This window comes from Notolabrus celidotus, chromosome 17 (assembly GCF_009762535.1).
Source record: "Notolabrus celidotus isolate fNotCel1 chromosome 17, fNotCel1.pri, whole genome shotgun sequence".
Taxonomy (NCBI): domain Eukaryota; kingdom Metazoa; phylum Chordata; class Actinopteri; order Labriformes; family Labridae; genus Notolabrus; species Notolabrus celidotus.
The window spans coordinates 1,841,160-1,867,562 of record NC_048288.1 but is presented as its reverse complement, the minus strand read 5'-3'; the positions used below and the strand labels follow the sequence as shown (position 1 = coordinate 1,867,562).

At 40.4% G+C, this 26,403-nt stretch overlaps 2 protein-coding genes across 5 annotated transcripts; one reads left to right on the top strand and one right to left on the bottom strand.

Moving 5' to 3' along the window:
- Window positions 1-930: 930 nt before the first annotated feature.
- On the bottom strand, window positions 931-5,406 carry thtpa (thiamine triphosphatase). The gene is made up of 4 exons (XM_034706429.1): window positions 5,235-5,406; window positions 3,450-3,519; window positions 1,535-2,014; window positions 931-1,397 (listed from the first exon to the last, which is right to left on the bottom strand). The coding sequence occupies exons 2-4, from the start codon at window positions 3,517-3,519 to the stop codon at window positions 1,096-1,098; spliced, it is 852 nt and encodes a 283-aa protein (XP_034562320.1). The 5' UTR covers window positions 5,235-5,406; the 3' UTR covers window positions 931-1,095.
- A 397-nt stretch (window positions 5,407-5,803) lies between these two features.
- zfhx2 (zinc finger homeobox 2) lies at window positions 5,804-25,149 on the top strand. 4 transcript variants are annotated; one of them, XM_034706425.1, is made up of 5 exons: window positions 5,804-6,096; window positions 8,195-8,350; window positions 12,051-12,108; window positions 16,004-20,142; window positions 22,108-25,149. In XM_034706425.1, the coding sequence occupies exons 1-5, from the start codon at window positions 6,091-6,093 to the stop codon at window positions 22,534-22,536; spliced, it is 4,788 nt and encodes a 1,595-aa protein (XP_034562316.1). In that variant the 5' UTR covers window positions 5,804-6,090; the 3' UTR covers window positions 22,537-25,149. The 4 variants fall into 4 exon arrangements, with proteins under 4 accessions (XP_034562316.1, XP_034562319.1, XP_034562318.1 ...); XM_034706428.1 differs by lacking the exon at window positions 5,804-6,096 and adding an exon at window positions 6,165-6,333; XM_034706427.1 differs by lacking the exon at window positions 5,804-6,096 and adding an exon at window positions 6,519-6,689.
- The last annotated feature ends 1,254 nt before the right edge of the window (window positions 25,150-26,403 follow it).

Genomic DNA, 26,403 nt, shown 5'->3' with positions numbered 1-26,403 from the left:
AAAGCTGTATGCACAAGAATGTCATAATTATGCAGGCATGTTGTATGAGACAGAAGACGGATAGAGAGACATTTCATCAACACTTGAAGCTACTTTGTTTTCATTTCAATTTGTTGGAGAAATGAGATACTTACTCTGCCCTGAAGTCCTGTTTTATTACCCCAATGAAAAGCATGGGAATTAATCATTACACTGAAAATATAGATCAGCAGCCTCACAATCACTCGAGGACAAGACCTATCAACAACCTTTTAGTAATAATAATAAAAGTAATAATAATAATAATAATAATAATTTTAAAAAATAATGAAAAAAATAATGATTATTATTATTATTAAAGTGAAAATAAAAAAAATAATAAACATAATATTATAAATTAAAATAATAGTAAAATTAATAGTAATAATAATAGTTATGATAATGATAACAACAATAATAATACTAATAATAATAATTATGATAGTAATAATAACAACAACAATAATAATCATAATAGTTATAATAAAATAATAATAATAATAATCATGATAATAATAGCAACAATAATGGTAATAATAACAATAACAATGGTAATAATAAAATAACAATAAATATAATTATTATGTTAATAATAATAATAATACTTATAATTCTGATAATAATACAACAATTATAATAATTCTGATAGTAACAATAACAATAATGAGCAAACTATTAGATATTGAAATAATAATAATTATTATTATGATAATAATAATAACAACAACAACAATAGTAATCATAATAGAAATAATAAAATAATAATAACACCAATAATAATAACAATAACAATAACACTAATAATAATAATAATAATAATAACAATAATAATAATAATAATAATAATAATAATAATAATAATAATAATAATAATAAAAACAGCCCTCTTAGAATGATAAATCACACATTGGGTGAACTTGTGACACCTTTATTTAGTGCTCAAGACAGACACACTCTGCCCACTATTCAACATGGAGTGTTTACGTCTAATCATCCCTCTTTTTACTACAGCCCCGGTATTTACACTTTTCACAGTTCCTCCCTCTCTTTCCATCTTACAGTGGGGCTCAAACACAGTCAGTATGTGGACTGCATAGAACACAAAAGTTCACAAAAAGTCGAAACAACCATTGAGCACCCACTTGATGAAAATGTCAAGGGGGTTATTGAATTGAAAGAGTTATATTTAAAGATGTTCCAGCTCTCTAATAAATAAAATAACTGTGTTATAAACATAAAACACTCTTTAAAAACTGTTATGGGTCGTTTAGTACACCCCTTACAAATGTGTTCTCTCAGTAGTTTTTCATAGTGCTTTGGGTTATTTCTCTTCAGGTAAACACTCATTTTTCCTTCAACTCGCTGATCTCCACTCAGACCTGAAAAGAAGAAGAAGAAGAAGAAGAGATGAGTGTGACTTTTAAAGAAAGGGGCTCACTGAATGACATGTTATCTAATTCAGAGAATATCAAAAATGACATATTTATAAAAAGCATGTCATCAGTTTTGAGCTCACCAAGCTTTTGAGCTGTTCTTTCAATCTTCTCCAAGGCAGACTGTACGTCTCCTCCCTCTGGAACAAGGACCTCTATCTCTCCCACATGGTAGCCAAAGTCAGCTTGGTCCAGATCTATCTGCACCCCCTCCTCCTGTAAAAGGAAAGACCTACGATCTGTTGTAAACTCTGCAAAGCAAACCAGATTCATTTCACTCAGCCAGGACTCGTTCTCCGGTGAGGAGCTGGTCTCTGTGTCCACACAAACATCTTGAATGACCCCCGTCACTCGCTGCAGAATCTCAGACAGATTGGTTATCTCCTTGTAGCGCGTACACAGGGCCGCTGTTTTAGATTGTTCTCCACTTGTATCCTCTGTTGTTGGGCACTTCAGTTCCCAACATCCTTTACGCTTACGCAGCCACATGTCTCTCAGAGTCAGGTCAAAGCTGGGGTTGTCATAGTACTGGTCCTGAAACTGGCGCTGGCCAACACATGCTCCTGAGTTAAAAGAAGTGGGGCAAACAGAGAGGACTTAGTTTGGATGTTTATAAAATAGGGATGGGCATATCAAGCAAAAATACTAATCAACAGTCGATCAATAGTCCACCCCCTGGCCCCCTACATACGTGCCCTCAGTATATAATTGTTGTAGACTTATGCTGAATTTGACCCTGCAAAATGTGACCTCGGTTTTGTGTATTTTAAAGATACTCCTGTCAGAACCTTCTTACAAAGTCTCTGCAGTTTTCACTGTTTCAAATCTCACAGTACCACGCCTGATTCACCAGGACCTGGCTTTAACGCTGACCTCTTTGTCTGTTATTAACCAGCAGTGAGCAAACAGCTTTCAGACGGCAGCAGCCCTGTGTGGACAGCTGTGCAGCATCACAGCCAGGCTCTGATGAACTTAATGAAAACATACATTCTTAAGAGAGAGAATAGAATAGAATAGAATGGAATAGAATAGAATAGAATGTACTTTATTTATCCCCCAAGGGGGACATTCAGGTGTCTGGCAGATAAAATTAGAAAAAATCGCATAAGACATAAAACAAGTCATTCAGGTGTCTGTCAGCTCGTCTCCCATTGGCTAGAGAGTTATAAAGCCTAATGGCTGCAGGGATGAATGATTTTCTGTATCTCAGTCCTGCAGCGCAGAGAGATGAGCCGCCCACCGCTGCTGTTTCTCTGGTCCACAAAGAAGTTGTGAAGTGGAGGATCTGTGTAATTTAGAATGGCCTCTAGCTTCTTCTGTGTGCATCTCTCCACCACAGCCCCCAGTGAGTCCAACCTGGTTCCAATAACACTGCCAGCTCTTTTCACTAGTTTGTCCAGTCGCCTCACATCCTTGTGTTTTATACTCCTTTCCCAGCAGACTGCAGCATAGAATAACACACTTGCCACCACAGACTGATAAAACATGAGATTATAGTCACATGACCTCTTCCATTTTTAAATCTGTTAATTACTATTCGAGAAGAATTGAAAAACATGACTCATCCCTCTCGAAAAATACCAATGAAGTTGATTCATAATAATAATATTTATTTATATAGCACTTTTCAAAACAGGGTTACAAAGTGCTTTACAAATAAGAAAGAAACTAAAAATCAATAAAGAGAATGCGAGGAAGATAAATAAAAGGAAATAAAACAATGTTGGAAGAATTAAACACAACACATAAAATATTTAAAAAATATTAGATATTAAATATGTGAAATGATAAAACCCTTCCAGTGAAAAAGGATAAATAGCTCTTGATTAAAGAAGACAGCAAGAGTCACTTAAGTTAAAGAGCAAACACAGCAACCATTGTCATTAGTTGTGTTTAAAGTCCCTCTGAGACGCTTGTTAAGATTAACATCACAGCTTTATTTAAATCACTCTAAAATCCCACATTCATATACGTATGTAAAATAAGTCAACCACTGACCCCCAATCTCTTCCAGTGTCTTCAGCGTGTCGGCACTGCACAGAAACTTTCTTTCCACTTCGACACTCATCTGAAATGACAAAGTGAAATCAACACCACAAAGAGTAGTTTTAAGACTTCACTTTAAGCTGCCTTAAGATTCACAACAACTAACATACAAAGAAGCTCAGAGGCCTAACAGACATTTGAACTTGCATTGTTTTTAAGATACAAAATTACTTTATTGATCAATTTGGTTGTTGACCAATTTTGTTGCAGCAACTCAGAAATAAGTACAATCAAGAATACGTTTGAATAAGTAAAAATACAAATAGATAAATAAAGAGAATACAAATTTAAGATGTATACAAATGTAAATGTGATTTAAAAAGTGGTAATTACAGACAGTATTAAAAAAGTTTCAGTGGTGACAGGTTGACATGGTGAGATTATGGTTTGGTTATGACAGATAAAGCAATATAATGAATAAATAAATATGGTTATATAATATGACTGTTAGTTTAGTAAACAATAATAATGTAATAAAACTTAATATAATATAACAAATATAATTACATATATAATGTGAGATCCATTATAATAATTACTTATTTGTATTCCAACACAAGCTTCAAACAATAACATGGATAACTATTTCCACATCCAGTCATGATTTTATCCTCTAAAGGACAGAGCCTTTGCCATCGCTGCCCCAACTCTCTGGAACTGTCTCCATTCATTAAAAACCACCTCAAGACTTTCCTGTTCAAAAAAGCATACTACACATAACCTCTACTCAGCCTCTTTTTGACTAGTGTACATCATAGACTGTATGGTGTGTATCCATTTGGTAATTCCCTTATAATTCTGAATAGTTATGTTACAGTGAGAAGTAGTAAACTTTTACTACACTAGACTTATGCAACACCTCTGTTGATTACTCACTCTGCAGCTTCAGAAATTGCAAACAATTCATACATAATGTAATATAACACACGGTATTTAAAAGTATGAAAAGCTCCACCTGCTGCCATATAATGTAGCTACTTAACATAAATACACAAGCAAATATAATCTTGATAAATCATTATAATACCACAATAATAATTATTATTAACGCCTACTTTGCATTATTGTCCTTGTATTGGGGTGGGAGCTACTTTATACAGTCCATGGGTGAGAGGGACTGGTCATCAGGGTTTGTATTTTCTTAATGTATATTCATTTATTTTCTCTTTCTTCTAATGGTTATTATTTAATTGTTGTATGTGCAGAATAATTCTGGTTCACTTGTGTTTTTGTTCTATGTAGTTATTTATTTTTCAGTCTTTTTCAGTTGGTACATGTACAAAACTAGTTTAGTGTGCTTATATGTTTATTACTGTCATAATTGTACAAAATCAATAAATATATTGTTCAATATAACGATAATAATTGACAGACTTCTTAAATGTGACCATACATTTAATTGCGCAACTTCTTTATAGCACGGTTATTTTAGATCCACGTAATCCTTAATCCTAAATGATCGAGCCTCTCTCACCAGTACTTTAACATTTTTATACAATTTCACACATTTTGTTAATTGAATTGTTTTCTGTTTATTATAATAATATATCCAAGGTCCACAGTAAACACTGTATACTTTCATAAAAGCTCACTGTACTGCAACAACAGAACTGTAAACCCCAGTCTCCCCCTGTCACCTGCACACACACAGCCGAGCTACTCCTGCTGCTACTGCAGAGTCCTACACAAATCCCCAAACTGCAGCACAGAGTTAAAAACATCAGACCTGCCACAAACCTCCACAAGTCGGGTCCTTCAGTCCAAATATTTCTGCGTCTAAAGCGGTCCAAAGTTGACAGAGATAAATCGCACTTCCCTCTTCAGCGAGGCGAAGTTCATTTTAAACAGGCAGAGCCTGAGACACCTCAGTGAGTGTTCAGGAGCCTCACTTCCTGTCCCAGTAACGCAGAGGCATTCAGATGGTGCAGTTTTAATCCCCTCCGCCTCATAAATATGTATTTCACATTGGACTGTTGATGTGCACCACACCTATCCTCTGATTGTGCTGCTATGGAGTCATATCTGTATCATTCAGCCTTAATGAACTCCTCTTTGTGACACATCGAGCTGACAGAATGAGGACTCATTCTTTATTCACCTTTAAAGTAACACTGGGAGGGTTCACACAGAGGGTTTACATGTAGTCCAGGCAGGGACAGACTTTATTATAAAACATCGCACATCATAGCATTGTTGACTAACATTTGGTATGTGCACATATATTAATAATCTCTAATATCTGAGTTACATAAGGGATTTAATTGCCGTGTCCCTCTGAATGTCAGCAATCAGCCTTGGGGGGAGCTGTGGTCTGTTTACTAGAGGGAAGAGGGGAAGGAGAGAGGGATAGGGCGAATGAAGGGAGGGGAGTGAGAGAACAGGGGAGTGAGAGAGAGAGAGAGAGAGAGAGAGAGAGAGAGAGAGAGAGAGAGAGAGAGGAGAGAGAGAGAGAGGAGAGAGAGAGAGAGAGAGAGGAGAGAGAGGAGAGAGAGAGAGAGAGAGAGAGAGAGGAGGGAGGGTAGGCAAGAAAACTTTTCACTTCTGAGGATCCACAGAGGAAGCGTGTGTGTGTGTGTGTGCTGGAGCGGCGACCATGCAGGTAAAACGCATTAGCTAATTGCTCTGAACTTAATTAAACGCGGTCGGTTAATCGTGTCGGTGTGAGCGCTGAGAGTGGCCTGCGACTGAGGAAAGATCGAGTAAACGACGGATTGTGCCCCATATCCACCCGATCCTCTATATAAATCCAACATTAAATCCCAAACTTTTTCTGCTGCTCGTCTGCTTCGCCTGCTCTCCCTACACCACCCCCATCGTCGAGGCGACCACGGCGCACGTACTCCGCTCCAACTAGCTTTTTGGCGTTTATTTCTTTCGCCAATTATCCCTTCAATGTGTTTTAATGTTAGTTTAAATGGAAGTGTGTTGTAGCACAAGTGTAAAAGCGATGTATTCGAGCAGTAAGCCGCGTCCAAAGGGGGTCTGCTGGGCGGTGAGGAGGGAGGGAGGGGGTGTTTTCTAACACATCTGTAAACCTGGTTCATTAATTAAATGGCTTTAGTCCGGCTAGGCCTCAGTGTGCGCTGTTGAGCAGCAGGCGGCGGGCGGTGCAACACTACTTGCCCGGTGTGCAGCCCACAATCACACGGGTAAAGACACAACTCAAGGCCGAGGATTGGACTCCAAAGCGTAGTGAGTGTGTAGTCTATGTTGGATAAAGTCAGTCGGTGTATTGAGGCGGCTCTCTCCACCTGGACCTGGACCTGGACCTGGTGGAGTTTGTGGGGACAGTTCGAGGAGCCGTTAATTATCTCTGCCAGCTAACAGGCTAGCTAGCAAAGTGACACGATTGTGATTAGCTCCTTTATGTTGTTAATTTGCGGAGCGGGCAGTCTCATCGGAGATTAAGTTGTCCAGTGTTTGCAGTTTCTGAGGAGGACTGTCTGTCTGAACTGGATTAATGTGAGTAAAGTATCAGCTAACAGGATTTCCATAACTAGGACTGTAATGCGACGGTACAGGGGGGCTCCTCAAACTAGCCTGCTAGCTAATTGATGGTCTCTGTTCGCATGCTAATTAGTCTGCTCATTAATTGGCTCACAGCGGACAGAGACACGTCAGGAGAGTTCTGTCCTGGTTTGTAATGATGAAAGTCGTGACACAAAGCCTGGTAACAGGATCCAGTCTGCAGTTTCAGACTTGTGGAAACACTATCTGCTCGTAGACCCTACTAACTTGCTAACTGGCATGACGAGGAAGTGGGCACTGTAGCTGTGTTGGTATTCCTCCTCATGGAGATGGATTGCTGTCTAGGTCGCATCTCGGGTTCTGAATGCATGCAGATGTGCCTGGCCTGTTTTCGGATTTCCATTAAACTGCACGGGAGAAAGAGATTTGATGAGCATGTCGTGCGAATGGAAATAATGTCAGATTATATTTTGTGTGATTGCTTCAGAGATAATATGCTAGTTGTAAATTATCAAGCAATGCACGTAGTGGTCATTATCTGTTCCAAGAGATGCTCCAGAATATTCTGCATTTACTACATAGGCTGCATTTTATTGTTTTGTTGATAGTGCGATTGATTTAAGAAAGGTATCATTAACCTAAGGATGTGTGATCTACTGCTGTCAACAAGTGTGTAATGTAAATCAGGCTGAAAGCATCACACTGATTGAAGAATTTATTTAAGGTGTAATGTGATCAAAACATGCCCAGGATTTAAGCTTCAGATAGCTTTTAATGATATCATAACCTAAAGGTGGCTGATTACCAAGCAGGTAGTCAAATTAGCACCCCCAAAGACTGGCTTGATACTTGCTGTATAGCATTAAAATACCAGTGCCACCATGGGAAGCTGGCATTTTTATATTTGCACGTATAACAGATGTTCTTTCCAAAGTCGTCAAAATTAATTTGCATTGTTTACAGATAAAAAATATCTTGCATGCACCTGAAAATCTTAATTATAAGACCTGACAGCATGCTTCTGGTTGATAGTTCAATGCTAATGCAGATTCACCTCACTGTGGTTGGTACTGCCCCCTCTTGATTTTGGTCAAATGAAATTACTTATTTTGTCACATGTAACTTTATTGTCTTCTCTGAGACATACTGACTGCAGCATAAGTGATACTTGTAACATCTCCAGGACAAGTCTGAGTCTTTAACACCTGTGTTTTGTTTTGTTTTGTCAGGAGGAGTCTGGAGAGACAGGTAGTGAAAGCAATGGGGTGACGGAGTGGCTGTGCCCCCTGTGCCAAAAAGGACAACGTGACAGATCCTCTTTGTCTCTTCATCTCACCGATCAACACAGCGTTCTTCAGACTTGTGTTGACAGACTGCTGGACATTGTAAGTACGGCCAAAATAAACGCGTGCATCACATAAAATTAAAGTGAATTATTGTCAATCAGTTGTTTCAGAGAGAGATAAATGAAAATATTCTAGACTTAAACTGTATCAAGCATTTCTCTATAATTTAATCATGATGGTCCACAGGTGAACAATACAAATCTCTAAATATTAGAATATTTAATTTTGAGTTATCATAAAAACATTAGCCTTTTCATAATATTTAAATATTCAAAATTAATTTTTATTCAATTTTTTTGGGGTGGGGTTGCCTTCATTGATAGAACAGCTATAGAGAGAATGTGGGGAGTAGAGAGCGTGGGACGACATGCAGCTAATGATCATTTAACCGCTGCACCAACCACACACCACATTCAGACTTTTTAAAAAGAACTTGATTTCCAGAGCCATATTCTGAGTTCTGTACACACTGTTTACATCAGTTTTATTCCTACAAAGGCTTTACTCTCTAATAGGTCATCGACTAATTAAGAGTGTAATGATTCCACTTGTAGCTTCACAGAGGTCAACAATATATCAAATGTACTGCAGTGCTGTAGCTTTGTAATAAAAACATTTAAGTTTTAGATATTTTGTGAAGGGGTGCCATTGGTCTAGTGGTCTACAGTGCGCCCCATGTGCTGAGGCTGTAGTCCTCGACGCAGCAGTCGTGGGTTCGACTCCCGGCCTTGACTATTTGCTGCATGTCTTCCCCCGCTCTCTATTCCTCACATTTGCTGTCTCTCTTCAGCTGCCCATTAAAAAGGTGAAAGTGACCCCGAAAATAATAATAATAATAAAAAAAGACAGATTTTGTAAATCCAATAAATGTTGGATTCACTTATCCCTGTTTTTCCTGAAGGATGATAAAGGCCCTCAAGTTTGTGCCAGAAACAAACAGTACTGATTTATGCATTGTGGCGGGTTCACAACTGTAGACTTTTTCATGCTAGAAATAAGTCTTCCTGTTTGTTTCAACGTTTGTTAATATTAAGAGAAGGCCGTTATAATTTCAGAGGGACGTGTGTGTTTGAAACATGTAAAGGTATAGCCAATGTAAAATGCAGATGTGTCAGTTTTAGGAGACAAAATGTGGAACCGCCTCAGTGACGAGATGAAATTGTGTAGTTTTTTTGCAGAGTTTCAAAGAAGCCTTAAAATACAAATGAATGAATGAATAAAATATGAAATGATTAATATGATAATAAAAATAATCCTATCAGATACAATTAGCTCCTCACACCAGTCGCTGCTCGGGCCCTGATAAGAGTTAAGGAGTATAAAGTAAAAAAAAAAAACTGCTTTTGTTGCTTTCTTTTTTTTACTGCTGATGTTTCTGTGAATTTGTAAGCAAAGAGAAACAGTTGTCACAAATAGACCTTTACCAACTTCTAAAGCAACTTAAATAAAATAACGTGCAGAATCAAAAAATCAGAGTACACTGCTGAGTGACTGCAGTATACTTTATCATTATAATATGAAGTTATGTGAGGCTTAATGTACAGTTAGCCGGTGGTTATGTGACATTGAATCCCTGCTTATTACAACCAACTTAACTTAAGATACAGATACGTTGACACCATGTATTGATCTAAAAATGAGTGAGTGTATTAAAGCATGTTTATTAAACAGTCGCTCAGTTTTGATTGCTGGTAGAGTTTCTGTGACAATGGTATTCATACCAGCTGACCAACAGGTCATATAATCATTAAATTAACATTTTCATTCACAGTAAAGTCTAAACATGATCCTGATTACTATGATAAATCAAATCAAACTAGACATTTTCATTCATCATGCAGCGAAACATACACTACCAGTCAACAGTTTGTAAACACCTTCTCATTCAAGGGTTTGTATTTATTGTAATGATTGTAAACACTGTAGATTAATACTGAAGACATCAAAACTATGAAAGAACATATATGGAATTATTGAATGAAGAAAAAAGTGTTAAACAAAGCAGAATCTGTTTTATATTTTAGATTCTGTAAAGTAGCCCCCTTTTTCCTTCATGACAGCTTTGCACACTCTTGGTATTCTCTCAGTCTGCTTCATGAAGTGGTCTCCTGGAATGGTTTCTAATTAACATGAGCCTTGTCAAGAGTTCATTTGTAGAATGACTTGCCTTCTTAATGTGTTTGAGACCATCAGTTGTGTTGTTCAGAGGTATGGTTAGTACACAATGGATAGCCCTATTTGACTACTGTTGTAATCCAGATTATGGCAAAACCAGATTATTTCATAGTTTTGATGTCTTCAGTATTAATCTACAATGTTGGAAATAATTACAATAAATAAAAACCCTTGAATGAGAAGGTGTGTCCAAACTTTTGACTGGTGGTGTAGGTGTTTTTGTTTGCAGTCTTTACAGCTGCAGAAAATAACAGCAGCACCTGCATCAGATCTCCTGTCCTGTAACTCTGTTAGAGCCCACACCGTGTCGTGGCTTGTGGTTGTTTAATGTCCATTTTCTTTGATTCGGTGGATGCATCTTCACCTCAGCTCCTTCCCTTGCAAATTTCTGCACTGTTTTCTCTTCTTCTACATTAAGCACTGATCTAAAGTTTTGTGCTCTCCAAATAAATGGAGTAATATTAAAAACATCCTCAATGTTGTTTACAGATGTTATCTGAAAGAAGCGTTTTTAGAGGTGAAATCCCAAACGGTATACAGGATGTGTTGAAACACCTTTCACCCTCTGAATTGATACATGAAGTGTGTGATCAGGTTGTCCCAAATGATGCCTTAAATTATTCAGAATGAATAACTTGTCAATCAGAATCAGGTGTTTAAAATAGCCAGGTGATAAGTGACTCAATCAATCAATCTTTATTTGTATAGCGCCAAATCACAACAAATGTTATCTCAAGACTCTTTTACAAACAGAGCAGGTCTAGACCACTCTATGTCAAATTATGAACAGAGACCCAACACCAAGACAGGATAAGACTCAGTCTGACCCCACCTTAATCCACCATGAACATTGCACACTGCCTTTAACAGGCAGAAACCTCGAGCAGAACCAGACTCATGTTAGACAGCCATCTGCCTCGACCGAGTTGGGTCTGGAAAGAGGGATAGAGGAGAATAAGAGAGAGAGGGAGCGGTGATAGGGATGAGTAGCTGGTGACAAGTAGATATAGTGGTATGTGAGAAAAGATCTTTTATGATAACAATAATTATAAAGTTAAAATTTCATTCATTTATTTATTTACAGTAACACAATTGGGGGAAATAAGTTAATGTTTGTGAACCGTCAGTGAATAGACTATCAAGTAGTTAAAGGGGGATTAAGTTGAGTTGAAGTTTTGTAAGTTGCAAACACAAGTGAAGTCGTAGTCTTCATATTTTAATCGTCCAAGTCGTGTTAAATCAACATTTTCTAAATGTGTGTGAAAGTCTTTGTGAGTAGACATTTATCAAGTGAACTGATTTCATTGGGTTCGTTATAATTTAGAATTCAAAGTCTAACGATGTGAGGTAAATTGATCAAAGATAGCATAATTTATGCCTTAAGGCTAATTACAAAATTAAAGGTTAGTCAGGGAGGCAATGTGTAATATAACCCACACATGCTGTCACGCCCAAGTGTTGAGCTGCTCCGAATCAACAAAGCAGTGAACTCATCTCAGAGTAACCACTGCAGGGTTAAGTTTAGAGATTGTGATGACTTTCTCTTTTCATTTCCTCCAAACAGGCGGTTCTGAAACAGGCTACTCGTGCACAAGAGGACAAAGATGCTCACAGGCTTTCAGGTGAGTGTGAAAACAAAACTGTGATGAACCTGCTGCATGCTTTTCCTAGTGTAAACATATTTCATATGTTCTTAATATTATGATGTGGCTCTTTTTTGTGGCGCTTGTATGATATGAAGTAAACAGAAGGGCTTTCAAATGATACCCGACACCTCTTCGATATCACAGCATAAAAAATAAACACAACATGGAGTCATTTTCTAGATTTTGTCTCATGTAGGGCTGGGAGATAATTCGATAACGATAACTATCGTGATATCATTTTTCTCTATATTAATATGACAAATCTTTGATAAAAATTTGATATAAATAAACCTGTAATTACACCCCCCAACCACTAAAAAGGGAGGGGGCGCTAATGAGGCCTTAAACGCTAGTTCCCACCCAACATTAGACAGAAGAAGAAGAACAGCCAATCATGTTGCAGGCAAGCGGCAAACTCCGGTCTCAAACGATGAAGCCAATGCGGAAGTGCTATAAACTGCAATACATCGAAAATCTGCTTGAGGCTGGCTGCAGAAACACCGGAAACTACATAGATATGAATGGGAAAAAGACGATCTTTGCAGCGTTAATAAACATGTTTACAGCCTGGTTCAAAAAACGGCTTGGCCCTACAAAGCTAATCTCTCTAATGGCACACACTGTACGGGGGGTGAATTTTTTTCTAACGTGACGGTTAAGAAGATATTAAGATTACGAGTTTTGCCCAAATAAGGACATGACTGATGTGACTCCCGGTCGGGAACACACAGCCATTGGCTAAGAGACTCACACTGTCACACTCTGCCTATTTGAGTTCCACATTATCAATATGGCTGCTGCCGTCGATTTGCTTCAAAACAGCTCTCAGGAACAGATGGGTGACGTCACGGATACTACGCCCATATTTTATACAGTCTATGGTTGCAGGGTGAGAAGTCACTGCGGCTTAAACAAGCAGCAAACCTCCAATCTCAAACTATGAAGCCCATGCGGAAGACGATCTTTGCAGCATTAATAAACATGTTTACAGCCTGGTTCAAAAAACGGCTTGGCTCTACGTAGCTAATCTCTCTATCAGCACACACTGTATGGGGGTGAATTTTTTTATAACATGATGGTTCAGAAGATATTAAGATTATGAGTTTTTGCCCAAATAAGGACATGACTGACTTGACTGACAGGTGGGAACAAATAGCTGTTGGCTAGGAGGCTCAACCTCCGCCTCTTTACGTCACACTCTGCCTGGTTGAGTTCCGCATTTCCAATATGGCTGCTGCCGCCAATTGGCTTCAAAACAGCGCTCAGGATCAGATGGGTGACGTCACGGATACTACGTCCATATTTCATACAGTCTATGGGCTTAAAGATGTTTGGAGCAGAATGTAAACACAGCTGAAATGAGCGACAGAGACACTGAAGAAAACTCAAAACCTAGCAGCTCAAAGCAGAGTCGTTAGTCTGACACTGAGTCAACTCTAATGTGCCCCACGACCGTAGAACAACTGAACACTGAATAACCGTGATGCATTCACTGCACTGTGGGAAACAACATCACTCTGACTGTAATCCTTAGTAATCTTAAAGGGGAGAGCACAACTCAAAACAATACTTTATAAACTGATACACAGAATACAGTCTGATATATCTTTGTTGTAAATTTAAATCAAATTATTGAAACAACCTCAACCTGAGAAAAATAAGAATCTACAAACTAAAACTTCACAGAAATCTCATCTTCCATTAAAGACCTGCTTCCTGTTAGCACCGTCAGAAATGATGGATTCAAGAAGCTCATCAGAAACTAAATCCAGATACAAACTAACAAACTGTCTTCAACTTTCACTCAGGACAGTAATCTGACTTTACATTTAAATGAAATCATGATTTGATATTTATCCTGATAAATATCAACATCTACTGATATGAACTACTTTATCGTGATAACATCATTTTCAATGTCGCCCAGCACTACCCACATGCACACAGGGTTTCTACAGAAACTGACTGATCACATGTTAAAATATTCAGAATACTTAGATGTAGTTAAAGCAGAATGAGTTAGATTAAGCCTCTCAGTCAACACGTATGACACACCACAAGTGTCAGTGTCTGTTTCCTCTGACAATCTGCCTTCTCTCTTTATCTTGTTATTGTCTTACTCTTTTTGCTGTGTTTTAATATTTCTGAGCATCAGTTGTTCAAGAATTGTCATCCACGAGCATCAGTCCCTGAAAGGAAGTATAATGAAGAGGTGACATCTGTCTCTCTGCTCTGTGTCAGTGTGACTTAAACAGAGTAACTCGTGCATATCAATGCTAAAGAGTCCTGATAAAGTGTCTGTTATTGCTGAGCAGGGAATAAGAAATGTCAGCTCTTTATTATTTACTGTATCAGAGCTGGAAGTGTAACTGGGGGCAGAGCAGAGACGCCACATACAGGAGACAGGATTCAGAACTGGCCCCAGGAAGAAACCCTGCTACCTGACATACACAGCAGCATGACGTAACCGAGCTGACACAGTCAGAAAGTTACAATTTCTTCTGACTTTGTTTTTACCGGCAGCTTCACCTTCTCCCTCAGTCTTTCTTTTTGGATCCTGTCAGGTTTAAAATCAGATAAAACTGAAAAGCACACCCTTTAAAAGATGCACTTATTGAAGATTATAGTGTCTTAACACCTCTTGTCTGAGTTTTAACCTTAATACTTATTAAAACTACTGAATGGTGCATACTTGCTCTCCCCCTTTAAGTCCACAAATCAAATCCTCAGTAAGTATGACCCCCAAGATGGTCTACACCCCTCCAAATCAAACAGATCAGGATGTTAAACCAAGAGAGCAGTTTTTAGTCTCAAATGTTGTCTGCCATGCTTTTTGGAGTTGACCTTGAGCTGAGGTGTGGCTAACAAGCTCACTGGATGACTGAAATTCCCAAACCAGGCTGTGATATTGTAGAGAGGACGTGAAACATTGATTTGATTGATGTCACTGAAACATCCTAATCATGTTCAGATTTATAAAGCGGGACATCATGAAGAGGAATCAATGAAGTATATTTGTAGAAAACAGACCACATTCCTATGGCAGTAAGTCTCGTGACTAGGGATGGGCAATGATTTTCGAATATTTGAATATTCGTTCACTTAATCGAATAGTTACTGTGAATATTTTCTCGTTTTAAAAGTACAATTTCTAAGCATTTTTACCGATACCTGGTTGTAATACAGTATTCCCGCCAGATGGTGGCTATAGAGCGTATTAAAGCTGTTTGCTAGCCGTATTCAGTAACATAAGAAGAAGAATGCTAACTGCATTAAATAGCAAAAGAAACATTAGCTTAGAAAACAGTTGCAGCAATTTTCTCTGTTTCTTAATCTCACACGACTACACACGTATTTCCAGAAAAAATGTAAACACACACCACGCCACATCACAGGGGGATTATTTGAATAATCATTGAATAGATGCCAATGATTATCGATAGTATTTTGGCTTGAAATGCCCATCCCTACTTGTGATGTCACCCTCAGGCTGGGAAGCTCTTGTCTTTTCATGCTGTGTTGTTCTTTGTAATGTGATGTAAAAATGGACACCAACATTTAAAATATGTCCTGATCTCTCTCAGGATTTCCACTGTCCTTTGTCTTTAGGCTGCTTATCATTCAGGGAGCTGTGAAATGACCACAGTGTGTCAGATTATCAAGGTTTATACGGCTGACCAGCAATAAGCTATAAAAACAATATTGGAGCTTCCCACCCTGAGCGTGGCGTCACAAGGAGATGGCCGCCGTGTGGAAATGGTCTGTTGTGCTTGATCAGGACTGGAATGAAATGTAGCACAGAGATGTGTATTTCTGTTAATTGTCAAAGTTCCCATTCATTACAAAAGTTAAATGTGTGTTCATTTATCAGATGCTGGATTATCACAACTGAAGCCCTCCGAAGACGTCACTTCAGCCCCCCGCCAATCTAGTGAGAATTCAGACGCCACCCAGAGGCTTGGAGACGGAGAAATGGAGGGAGAGAGAGTAGTGGAACAGGAAGGGGTTGGACCTGAACCGGGGCCAGAGGAGGAGGGAAATCCTCTCACAGAAGCCAAACAGCAAAATGCAGCTGGAAACACAGAAATCCCAGACGCCAGTGAAAAGCCACTTGGTAAAAACGGTGTGCCTGCCGACAATAACACTCGGTTCAAATGCAATGCCTGTCTGGAAGCTTTTCCCAGCAGAACTGCCCTGAGTGTTCATTACAACTCTGCAGCCCACATTCAGAGGATGACTACAGGCTCTTCAAAACAAGGTGATGAAAATGAGACTCAAGCCCACTCAGTTCCTGTCCTGCCCCGACCATATATATCAAACAAACCCTACCAGTGTGCTATATGTCGAGTCTCCTACAATCATGCCATCACCCTGGAGAGCCATATGAAATCTGTCTTGCACCAGTCCCGCAGCAGAAATGCTGGAATTGTTGCACAAGCTGCAAACAGTGCAGTGGCTGCTACTAGTTTGGGAGTGAACACCACAAGTGCTCCAAACGCTGTAGTGGCCACATCTGGAAGTGGAAATAGCCAGTTAGTCACCACCACCAGTTGTTCTGTTCCTGGGACATTGATGATGACTGCTACGAAAGACGGAGAGCATATCTCATCCTCCCAGGTTATTCCCCCCCTGCTCACCTCCCCTGTGGCCTCTGCTCAGGCAGTTTCAGCTTTTCTCACTCTTCTCACATCTAGTCCCAGCACCCTCTCACACTCCCTCCTCCCCTCCCTCTTTGCGGCTGGTGCTGCTCCGGGTGCCACCGTGCCTCAGCTTGTGCCTCAGCCTCAAATGGTCATGCCCTTGATCTTGAATGGGCTCCAAGCCCAAACCCAGCAGCATCAAGAGAACCAGCAAGGCCAGCTACTTACCCAGTGTGTGCCATTTGTAGGTCTCAGTACAGCCCAGCAAGCTCTCCTAACCCAAAGACTTAACAGCTTACAGAACCAGTGGCCATCTGCAGGAGTCTCAACAAACATACAGCTCTGCCTTGAAGGGCAAAAAGAGACTTTACAGGTTGAGAAAGAACCAGAGAGCAAGGACAGTGATGAGGCAGTTGAAGAGCAAGGATCAGATCAGATCAAGGACAGAAAGAACTGGACTACAGAGAAACTTAAGGACAATGACAGTAAAGAATTTGATCAGTGTCCTTATAAAGAGAGCAAAGCGAAGGTTGAGCATGAAGACAATGAGAAGGCGCACAGAGATAGCACAACAGATGGAGAAAGCTTGAGTAATCAGTTGGACCTGGAAGGTGATAAAGCAGCTCTCCTCAATCTCTCTCCAGCGGATACAGAGAGGAACCTCCGCAATAAGAACCTCTCGCCTTCAGCATCAGTGCCCAGCAACTCAAGCCTCAGTCCTGTACATATAAACCTTACACTTAGCCCTGATTCTACCCCTCAGAAATCTCAGTCAAGCACTAGCCCTTGTGGTTCTCTTGGCACCCCGAAAGCTAGCCCGAGTGCAAATGCCTTAACCAACAACCAAACCCGACCCCATTGTTATTCAAAGGGATCCATGTATCCAGACCTTCCAGCCATGTCCGAGTTCCAGATGGAAGTCCTTTGGGCATTCTTTGAGTCACGTAGTGAGGCTGATGCTGCCAGTCCACCACATGAAGACTGCGAGGCGCTTGGGAGAGAGGTTGGTCTGTCAGAGGTGGAGGTACGTAGGTGGTTAAGCCAAGCCCGACTTGCTAAACGGAAACAGAGAGAGACAGAACTAGGACACATACACGGCTTGGCAGGACTCATACGGCATGCCCAAAGTTCTGACAATGACTATGATGATGAAGAAAGGTCTCTGATCATAGCAGAAGGTGAGGATGATGCTGAAGCCTCAGGTAGTCAGGCGATTGATTTGTCCAGTACTAGAAGGAAACACAGACAGCGATATTTGGGGAGGGAGGGTCAGACAGATGCATGTCTCACCTCTGACTCAGAGAACGAGGTTTACACCTCTGTTATTGTGTCTGATGAGGAGACTCCTAATGGGTCTACAAGGGAGGCTCCTGGGAGCCCGGTTAAAGATGAAGCACAGTGGGAGGTCCATGGGGATAAGGGGCTGGCTGGAGGGAAGGTCCTACGTTCCACAACTGTGTTTCTTTCTGATGCAGAGGATGAATATGAGGATGAGGATGGAGCGGGGGAGCAGAGGTCTCACAGGAAAAAACGAAAGGGGGAGTTTGAGCATGATGAGGTGGAGGTTAAGAAGGAGAGACAGGACCCAGATGTGGATCTAGAGTTGGAGGCCCAAGGGGACCCTCCAAATTCACTCTCCCACGCTTTGGACCACACTGACATCCCAACTGGTGCTATCCACTCACTTCCCCTGTCTCTTGCTCCCTTTTCCACCCAGTTCCTCAGCCCCTATGTCCTTTCACTTGCTCCTTCAATGATTGGAGATGGGAGCAAATTACCTGTCTTCCCTAACCCCCCTACTATCACACGCTTCTCCAGTTCTCTTCTTTCACAGTCTCTCTCCTCCAACAACCAGACCTCTCACTTCCTGTCTAATGGTGGTGATTGTGAGTCTGCTCTGGATCTCAGCATAGGGAAAAACAACTCAAAATATGCTTCTTCCTCTACATCTCTGGCTGATAAAATTGCAACACAGAAGGGACAGTTACTTGATGGGCTTGGCCTGAGGCCCACATCTAAAGGTCTGGTAGTTGTCCAGGTAAAGCCTGAATCTGCTAATGCCATGCCCTCATATAACAGCAGTATGAGTCTGGTCAACTGCAACAACATGACAAAGTCCAGTATTTACATGAGAGCAGCAGAGAAAATGAACGCCACACTTTTGGATAAGGAGAGAGAAAAGGAAAAGGAGCAGGACCAGCAGCAGAGGAAGTCCAAAGGCAAAAGATATAGGGACATGCGACGTTCAAGAACCATCATTCAAGCTGAGCAGCTTGACATTCTGTATGGCTGCTATTTTAAAGACCCAAATCCTGGGAAACATGAATTTGAACAGATTTCAGAGTGGGTCCACCTTCCAAAGAAGGTGGTTCAGATATGGTTCCAGAACATGAGGGCAAGGGAACGGAAAGGTGAGGTTCGATTCATCAGTGACGGGACCTTGGCAGCGGTTGGCAAACCTCTGATCAAATTTACTTGGCCCCTTTCAAAACCCATCTTCTCCAACAAGGCACAAAATAATACTGGTTGCATCACAACAACACCGATTGTGCGCACACTCATTAAGACGGAGAGAGAGCCTGTGAAGGAGCTGGCCAAACCGGCTGTGCTGAAAAAAATTGTCCCAGTCCCCATTAAGCCCAAGGAAGTGCCAAAGACCACCCTGGAAACTACCAGCAATGTCACTATGGTCAAAGTTGCACCAAAAGTCACCCCCCCTGTCCTTTTAGTACCACCCAAGGATCTAATCCCTATAGCACCAAGACCTCCTCAGAAAAGAAAGCTAGAAGAGGAGAGTGAGGAAGAAAAGACTGACGAGGAGAAAGACAATGCAGACGAGATGGGTCGTGGACCAGGAACCACTAACCGCATGGTTCCCAAACTGGCCACAACACCCATTAACAACAGGCCCAATGCCACAAACGTGGTGACACAAAAACAGAACGGGCTGAACTACTGGACCTCCAAAGTCCCTATCAAGATCAACACTATTTCAAGAGAACAGTTGGCTCTTCCTACACACACGCCTCCTCGTACCATCCCCCCTCCACCCACCCCCAGCATTGCACCAGTCAGCCCAAATACCCCATGCACTGCCAAAGTGGCCATCCCCCCCACCCCAGTTGTTTCTAAATCAAGCCCATCGGAAAGCAGCTTTCTGCCCCATTCATCCAGCCGTAGACCACGAACACACCTGTCCTGTCTACAACTCTCCATTCTGCAGTCCTGTTACGAGACCTGCGCCCATCCCAACGCCATGGAGTGTGAGGCTATTGGCACTGAGCTCAACCTGCCACTCAAGGTGGTGCAGATCTGGTTCCAAAACACCAGAGCCAAGGAGAAGCGCTGGAGGCTGCAGCAAGAGAAAATTGTAAGTGGGTTAAGACTTCCTCTTAAATATTTTTTAAGATGATCCAAAACGACATGATTGTAAAAAGGACTGATGAGATTAAAGCAGGATAGACACTGGGGATAAGGAACTTCATGTCTGTAGAGATTGCACTGCTGCTGCTTCGTCTGATGGGTCCTGGTCATTTTCAAATATTATTTTGACCTTGACTGGAATTCCTGCAGCAAATATGTTGATGTTAGTTTTGTAAAATATATGAAAATAACTTCAGGCTGATTGTAATCAAACTAATTTTTTAAATATCTGATTGAATACATAGTAGTCTTTTTTTTGTTTATATTTACAAAAAGTGTGACAAATATCAAAGAGAAACTTCTTTCAGTTTGGAAACAGCTGTAGTGCCACGTATGGGCCTACTTATTTCACACTATTATCTTTAACAGCTGGATTTGTCTAAGCAGGAAGTATACCACAGTAAAGAGTGGTCTGTAGTTTGTGGTATCGCGTATACAGGAGTCAAATTCGAGTATTGGCAACAAGAGCTCTTGGAGCAATATGCGTTCATCACGTTGAGATTAAGGCCTTAAAGGAACATGTTAACTTTTTTTCACCCATGACCTTTTTGTTTCTTTTGGCACACCATAGTTGACCCGTCGCTCCATGATGGGAAATAACAACACCACTGCGCTTTTATAATAATGATAATAATAATAATAACTTTATCTATATAGTACCTTTAAAAACAAATGTTTACAAAGTGCTTTGACAAACAAAGCATGGTTCAAATAACAAAGTAAACCTCTGACAGACAGGGAGGAGGAATTTAAACAATGCAGAATACAACGAGAGGTTAAATGGAATACATGTAAATTAAACAGAATGAAGTGGTGAGACAATAGACCAATAAATCATTGCTTAAGAGCTTTTTCAAAAATAATAGATAAATAAAAACAAATAAATAAATAAAAATGGATAAGTAAATAAAAGCATTAAAGGACATTAAAAGAGGTTTTCAGAATAAGAGGACGAATGAGGGGACACCATCACATCGGGAAATTTAGAAAAGAGCCTCAACTTTGGAACGACCAAAAATGCCCCACCTGAGGATCTAATGCTGTGAGATGGCTTGTGAGATGATGACTGATATATTTTACTTGCAGACGGCAAATCAAAAGTAATACACACTTCCTGTCTAACCGAATTAGAATACCAGGACGTCCTCAAGTTGTCATTTTGTTATATGCCTTACTGGTACAGGGATTACAGAAGTTTCATGTGTACAAGACCTGTATGAAACAGTGAGTTATCAAAAATATCTCAGACTAACTGCACACCATATTGACCCTGGTTGGTCATCTTGTACATGCACTTGTACATATGTCCTAGTTGTAGGAATGTTATCCATGGAAAAAAATAAATAATAACTAGATAGATAGATAGATAGATAGATAGATAGATATTCCATTAAAAAAAGAATAAGCACTTTGAATCTGTCTCCTACCTCTTAGTCAGTTTTGGACCACAATGGGGTAGCAGTGCAATATTTATTTTGATAATAAATCTAAAGGTTGAGATCACCGTATATTTTCATTACATTATTGGATTCCCAAATCTCAACATTGGTAAGAGTTGCTTGTTAAAAAATAATGAGATTGTAAACGTGCGATTCAAATATGATCAATTGCTCTATTGAAATTCGATGTAGACATTAATCCTGTGACAACTCTACTAGCAGTACTTAATTTTAAGAACATAAACAACACATTTTGCTGTCTTGAAATAAGAAGTACAATCAGAGAAAGTATAACCCTTAAAATGAGACGTTACATGTTACAAACAGCATCAGTAGAGAGCTTGAATACTAGATGTTCAGTCAAATCTGTTCAAAGTTTTGTCACTAAAGGATATGTCTTGCACGTTTTATGTCTCCTGCTCTGGTCCTCTCCATTCACCCACGCTCTGTCCATCCTCTCCTCCTGTCCCCAGTCCCCTCTGTCCGGTGGGAAAGTAGACCTGAGCTCAGGAAGTTACCTGCAGTACAACGCTCTCAAAGCCAACCGGCCCATCCTGCCGAAACCAGTTCAGCTGACAGTCAATGACCCTCCAGCTTCCCCGGCGGCGGGCCAGACTGCGCAGAAGGAGACTCTGACGGGGCGCTGCGATGCCTGCAACGTCTCCTTTGAATCTCGAGCTGCAGCGAGGGCCCACGTGTTCTCTCCGCGTCATCTGGCAACCTTGAGAACGACTAATTTTGGCCAACCAACGACGCTTGTCAACAAGAACGGAACCAGTAATGGTGGACCTGGCAGTGTTGTGTCGGGCTTACAGGTCTCTCAGTCTCCAGTAACTGGTTCTGGCTCTGTAGGGGAGATGGTTAGTGAGGCACCTCCACCATCAGCTACCAGCAACAGTTAAAGACTCAGATCAGCATTGGTCTGCACACTGACTTTTCTTGGACCCATTTGGGCTCCTCTGATTTTAATAAATATGAGCACTAATCCTCAGAAACTAATTTTCTTTAGTTTTTGAACTGGCTCCCCTTGCATCCGCTGCCCCTTGTTAGACCTTCACTGACTCCAGTTAGTCTATAAACCTCATCTGGATTCTGATACAACAGCAGACTGTTTCCACGCTGCTTCCACTTTTTCAGTGGCAGTTTGAGAAGTGATGAACACATCTCTTGTCTCCCTCAGTCCTCACACACCTTACCCAAACTGTTTTGGTCCTAAGCCTGTGGTTATATACCCCCTTCCTCCAGTGACCTTCCTATACCTTGTTAAGGCATTTAACTTGCCATGCTTGAACTGACCTACGCAGGGGTGTGTCCTCTCTGGAAGTGGCCATCTGAAGGTCAGCCTGGAAACACTTTTGGGATAATACCATGAAATACTTGCATCACGGACTCCCAGTTTGCTCCTGTGGATTTCTTTGTCTCATGCCTACTCACTTTTAGGGAGAGAATGCTTTGAAATAATATGACTGGACTGAATCATGGGCAGAAGGACGAACTGGTCTTGACTGTCACTTTTTTACTTTGCTACAGCAGTGTGATTTGAAGAGTGTTGTGTCCACTGATTTGGGGTCTAAAAAGAGGTACTTTAGAGAGAACAGGGCTGTTAACTTGTCCCCATTTACATGTTGATAGTTTTCATGACAATCCAAATACACAGGGCAAAAAGAGAGGCTGAGGAAATCAGAGTCTTGGCATACTGCACTTTGACACATTTAACTTTGAGATGTTTTTAAGCATTCTAATGCAAGTGTCTTTTTATGAAAAGATACGTTCATGCATGTTGGATGCCTTAATATAAATCACATGAATTACATTGAGTTTTGCTAGTGTAACGGGACATGCTTTAGATGTGAGCATAATAATGTGCAAGAAGCAGACCTGGGTATAAAACTACAGAAGAGCTCTGTTCCAAAATGCTTCTATATCCACCATGGGGAAATATTTGAAAGTTCTACTCTGTGTCTAGATCATAGAAAATCCCGCCTGTAAGGTTGTCTCCATTCTCCCGGCCAAGGACCATAGTTACCAACTGTCTTGTTTTTACTACAAACTCCTTTGATCCTGTGGATTTCTCTTTCCCTTTAAATTGTGTATATCTCATTTTGAAATGCAGCTCTTCAAACTAATTGGGGTAAAGTTGATGTTTTTGCCTGTCGTTGGTGTGTAAGATACAGTGTGACCGCCTTAAGAAGAAGAAACACCATCAGGTCAATAAATTAAAGCTAGGTGATGTTGGTGAATAAATTTTATCCTCATCTTGCACGGAGGGTCAGATGTATTTCATAAATATAGTTTTCTTTCCCATGAATACTGTGCATAACACAGAAGTAACAAATATTATATTGACATCGATATTTATACAAATGGCAATGTAAGCAATTAAAACTGGGTGTGAAAGATTTTATTTAGGTCAAAGCCAAGTCTCTTTCAATAGAAGAGAAAAAGCTTGAACAGGCTTTTTGTGTACTTCCCCCTCTTTGTTAGGTTTTGATACAGAGTTACTTATTCAAGTAATGTATGTGCTGTGAAATTAGATCCATCATTTGGAAACCATGACAAGGGAGAGAGTTGGGTTTTACTTGCATCCTTCAGAGAATAATGAATACTCAGATCTTGGCAGCAAATTGGGAAACATTAATGTTTTGACTAAGAGCTAGTACGATGGTGCTGTGTTGAAGGACACATAACATACTAAAGATGTATTCCTTCAATTTAAGTTGTATATTAATGTTACGATAGTTTTAACTAAATGCAAAACTAAAACCTGAACTTTTGTAAAGAAATATATAAAAGAACTGATATTCCAAAGTAATCCTCCCTTTGCTTTCTGTCATTCAAAAACCAAAAAGCAATCTTGAGGTCGACAGAGAGCAGGAGAGGTGTTTGTAAATGCAAACTGTAGGACAACCCACGGCTTGACACTTGCACTAGTCCACAATTTTTGCACAAGCTACAGACATTTCAAATGAACACAGCCATTTACACAGTACAGAGAGACACTTGGTAGGGTTTTTGAAACAAGAAGGGAAACGATATCCTTTCACGAGTAATCCTTTTTACTCCTGTTGGAAACTGTATCTATTGTGTAAAGCAAGGACTGGAGTGCTTTAACTTCAAGACTGGGATTCTACACACACGCACACACACAGACATGGTGTTGCACTGTCCAAACAAGCTAGGTTTTTATGGAGATCTGCTTTTTATTCCTGTATGTTTCATTGTCACTTTGATTATCACTCTTGTTATTATAGTACTACTACTTATACAATTTATCGTTACTACTCATCACTGTTATTATTATTGATCCATAATGGTTTTAAATGCTACCACTTTGCTCAAAGACAGTATGGTAATCCTCTGAAGATTGAACAATAATAGTGGCAGTGTGGTTATAAATTGTTAGACTTTTGATTAAGCTTTTTTTTCCTCCTCACTTGTACCTGCCTTTTGTGTTTGGTCTCCATTATGCTTTCTTTGATATACAAAAAAAAGAAATAAAATCAGTTGAACTACAACATTCACCTGTCTCATTCAAGTGCCTCTGAGGCTTCTTGTTTCCTGTATTCTGTGACAGGTATTTAACTCGTACACATATTTTTTTAAATTGTTTTTTATTGCACATATAAAAGAACAAAACAAAACATTGTTGTTCAATAACACGAGCCAAGATATAACAGGTAAATTCAATAATAAACTAACCACTAATGTGATGTTCAGAAGGAGCCCAAAAAAACCCTAACAGGCTTGTGGAGTGGCCCTCCTAAAGAAAACAATCAACACAAAGACAAAGCATCAATGTAGAACAGAATATTTACATACAAATAAAAACAAAACAAAAAAGATTAATACCCCACCTTAATCCACCATGAGCATTGCACCTCACAGTATTTAACTAATTACAGAGGAGAGGACAAACTTCCTTTAACAGGCAGAAACCTCGAGCAGAACCAGACTCATGTTAGACAGACATCTGCTGAGACCGAGTTGGGTCTGGAAAGAGGGATAGAGGAGAATAAGAGAGAGGGAGCGGTGATAGTGATGAGACGAGTAGTAGTAGCTGTTGCCGCTGGAGTCCAGCACGTCCGTATCAGCTGGAGTCTGGAACGTCCACAGCAGGAGGACGTCTACAGCAGCTCAGAGGAACCTACGAGACAAGGGAGCTCAGGGACTCCAGAAAGGTCTATGGTTAGTAACTTTAATGGGCAGAGTTAAAGTAAGTGATGAGGGGGAGGGGGCAAGGGGGTGAGATAGGATCCCAGCGTGTCAGTCTAAGCCTATAGCAGCATAACTAAGAGCTGGTCCAAGCCTGATCCAGCTGTAACTATAAGCTTTATCAAAAAGGAAAGTTTGAAGCCTACTCTTAAAAGTAGAGAGGGTGTCTGCCTCCTGGACCCTGACTGGTAGATGATTCCAAATGAGAGGGGCCTGATAACTGAAGGCTCTACCTCCCATACTACTTTTAGAGACTTTAGGTAGGACCAGCAGGCCTGCATGTTCGGAGGGTAGTGTTCTAGAGGGGTAATAGGGCACTATGAGCTCTTCAAGACATGATGGTGTCTGATCATTAAAGCTAGGGTTGGTAGTCACGGAAAAGTAGCATGAATTTGAATGTAGCATTTCCTCAGGACTCCGTCTAACCCCTCCCCTTGGAGCTCCTCCAAAACGCCCCCCCCCCCCCCCGCTCACATGCACGAGCGCCGCTGATTCACGACCATATGATGGTGACTGATTCAAAACCGGTCCTCAGCACATGGTTTGTGTTTTGCACT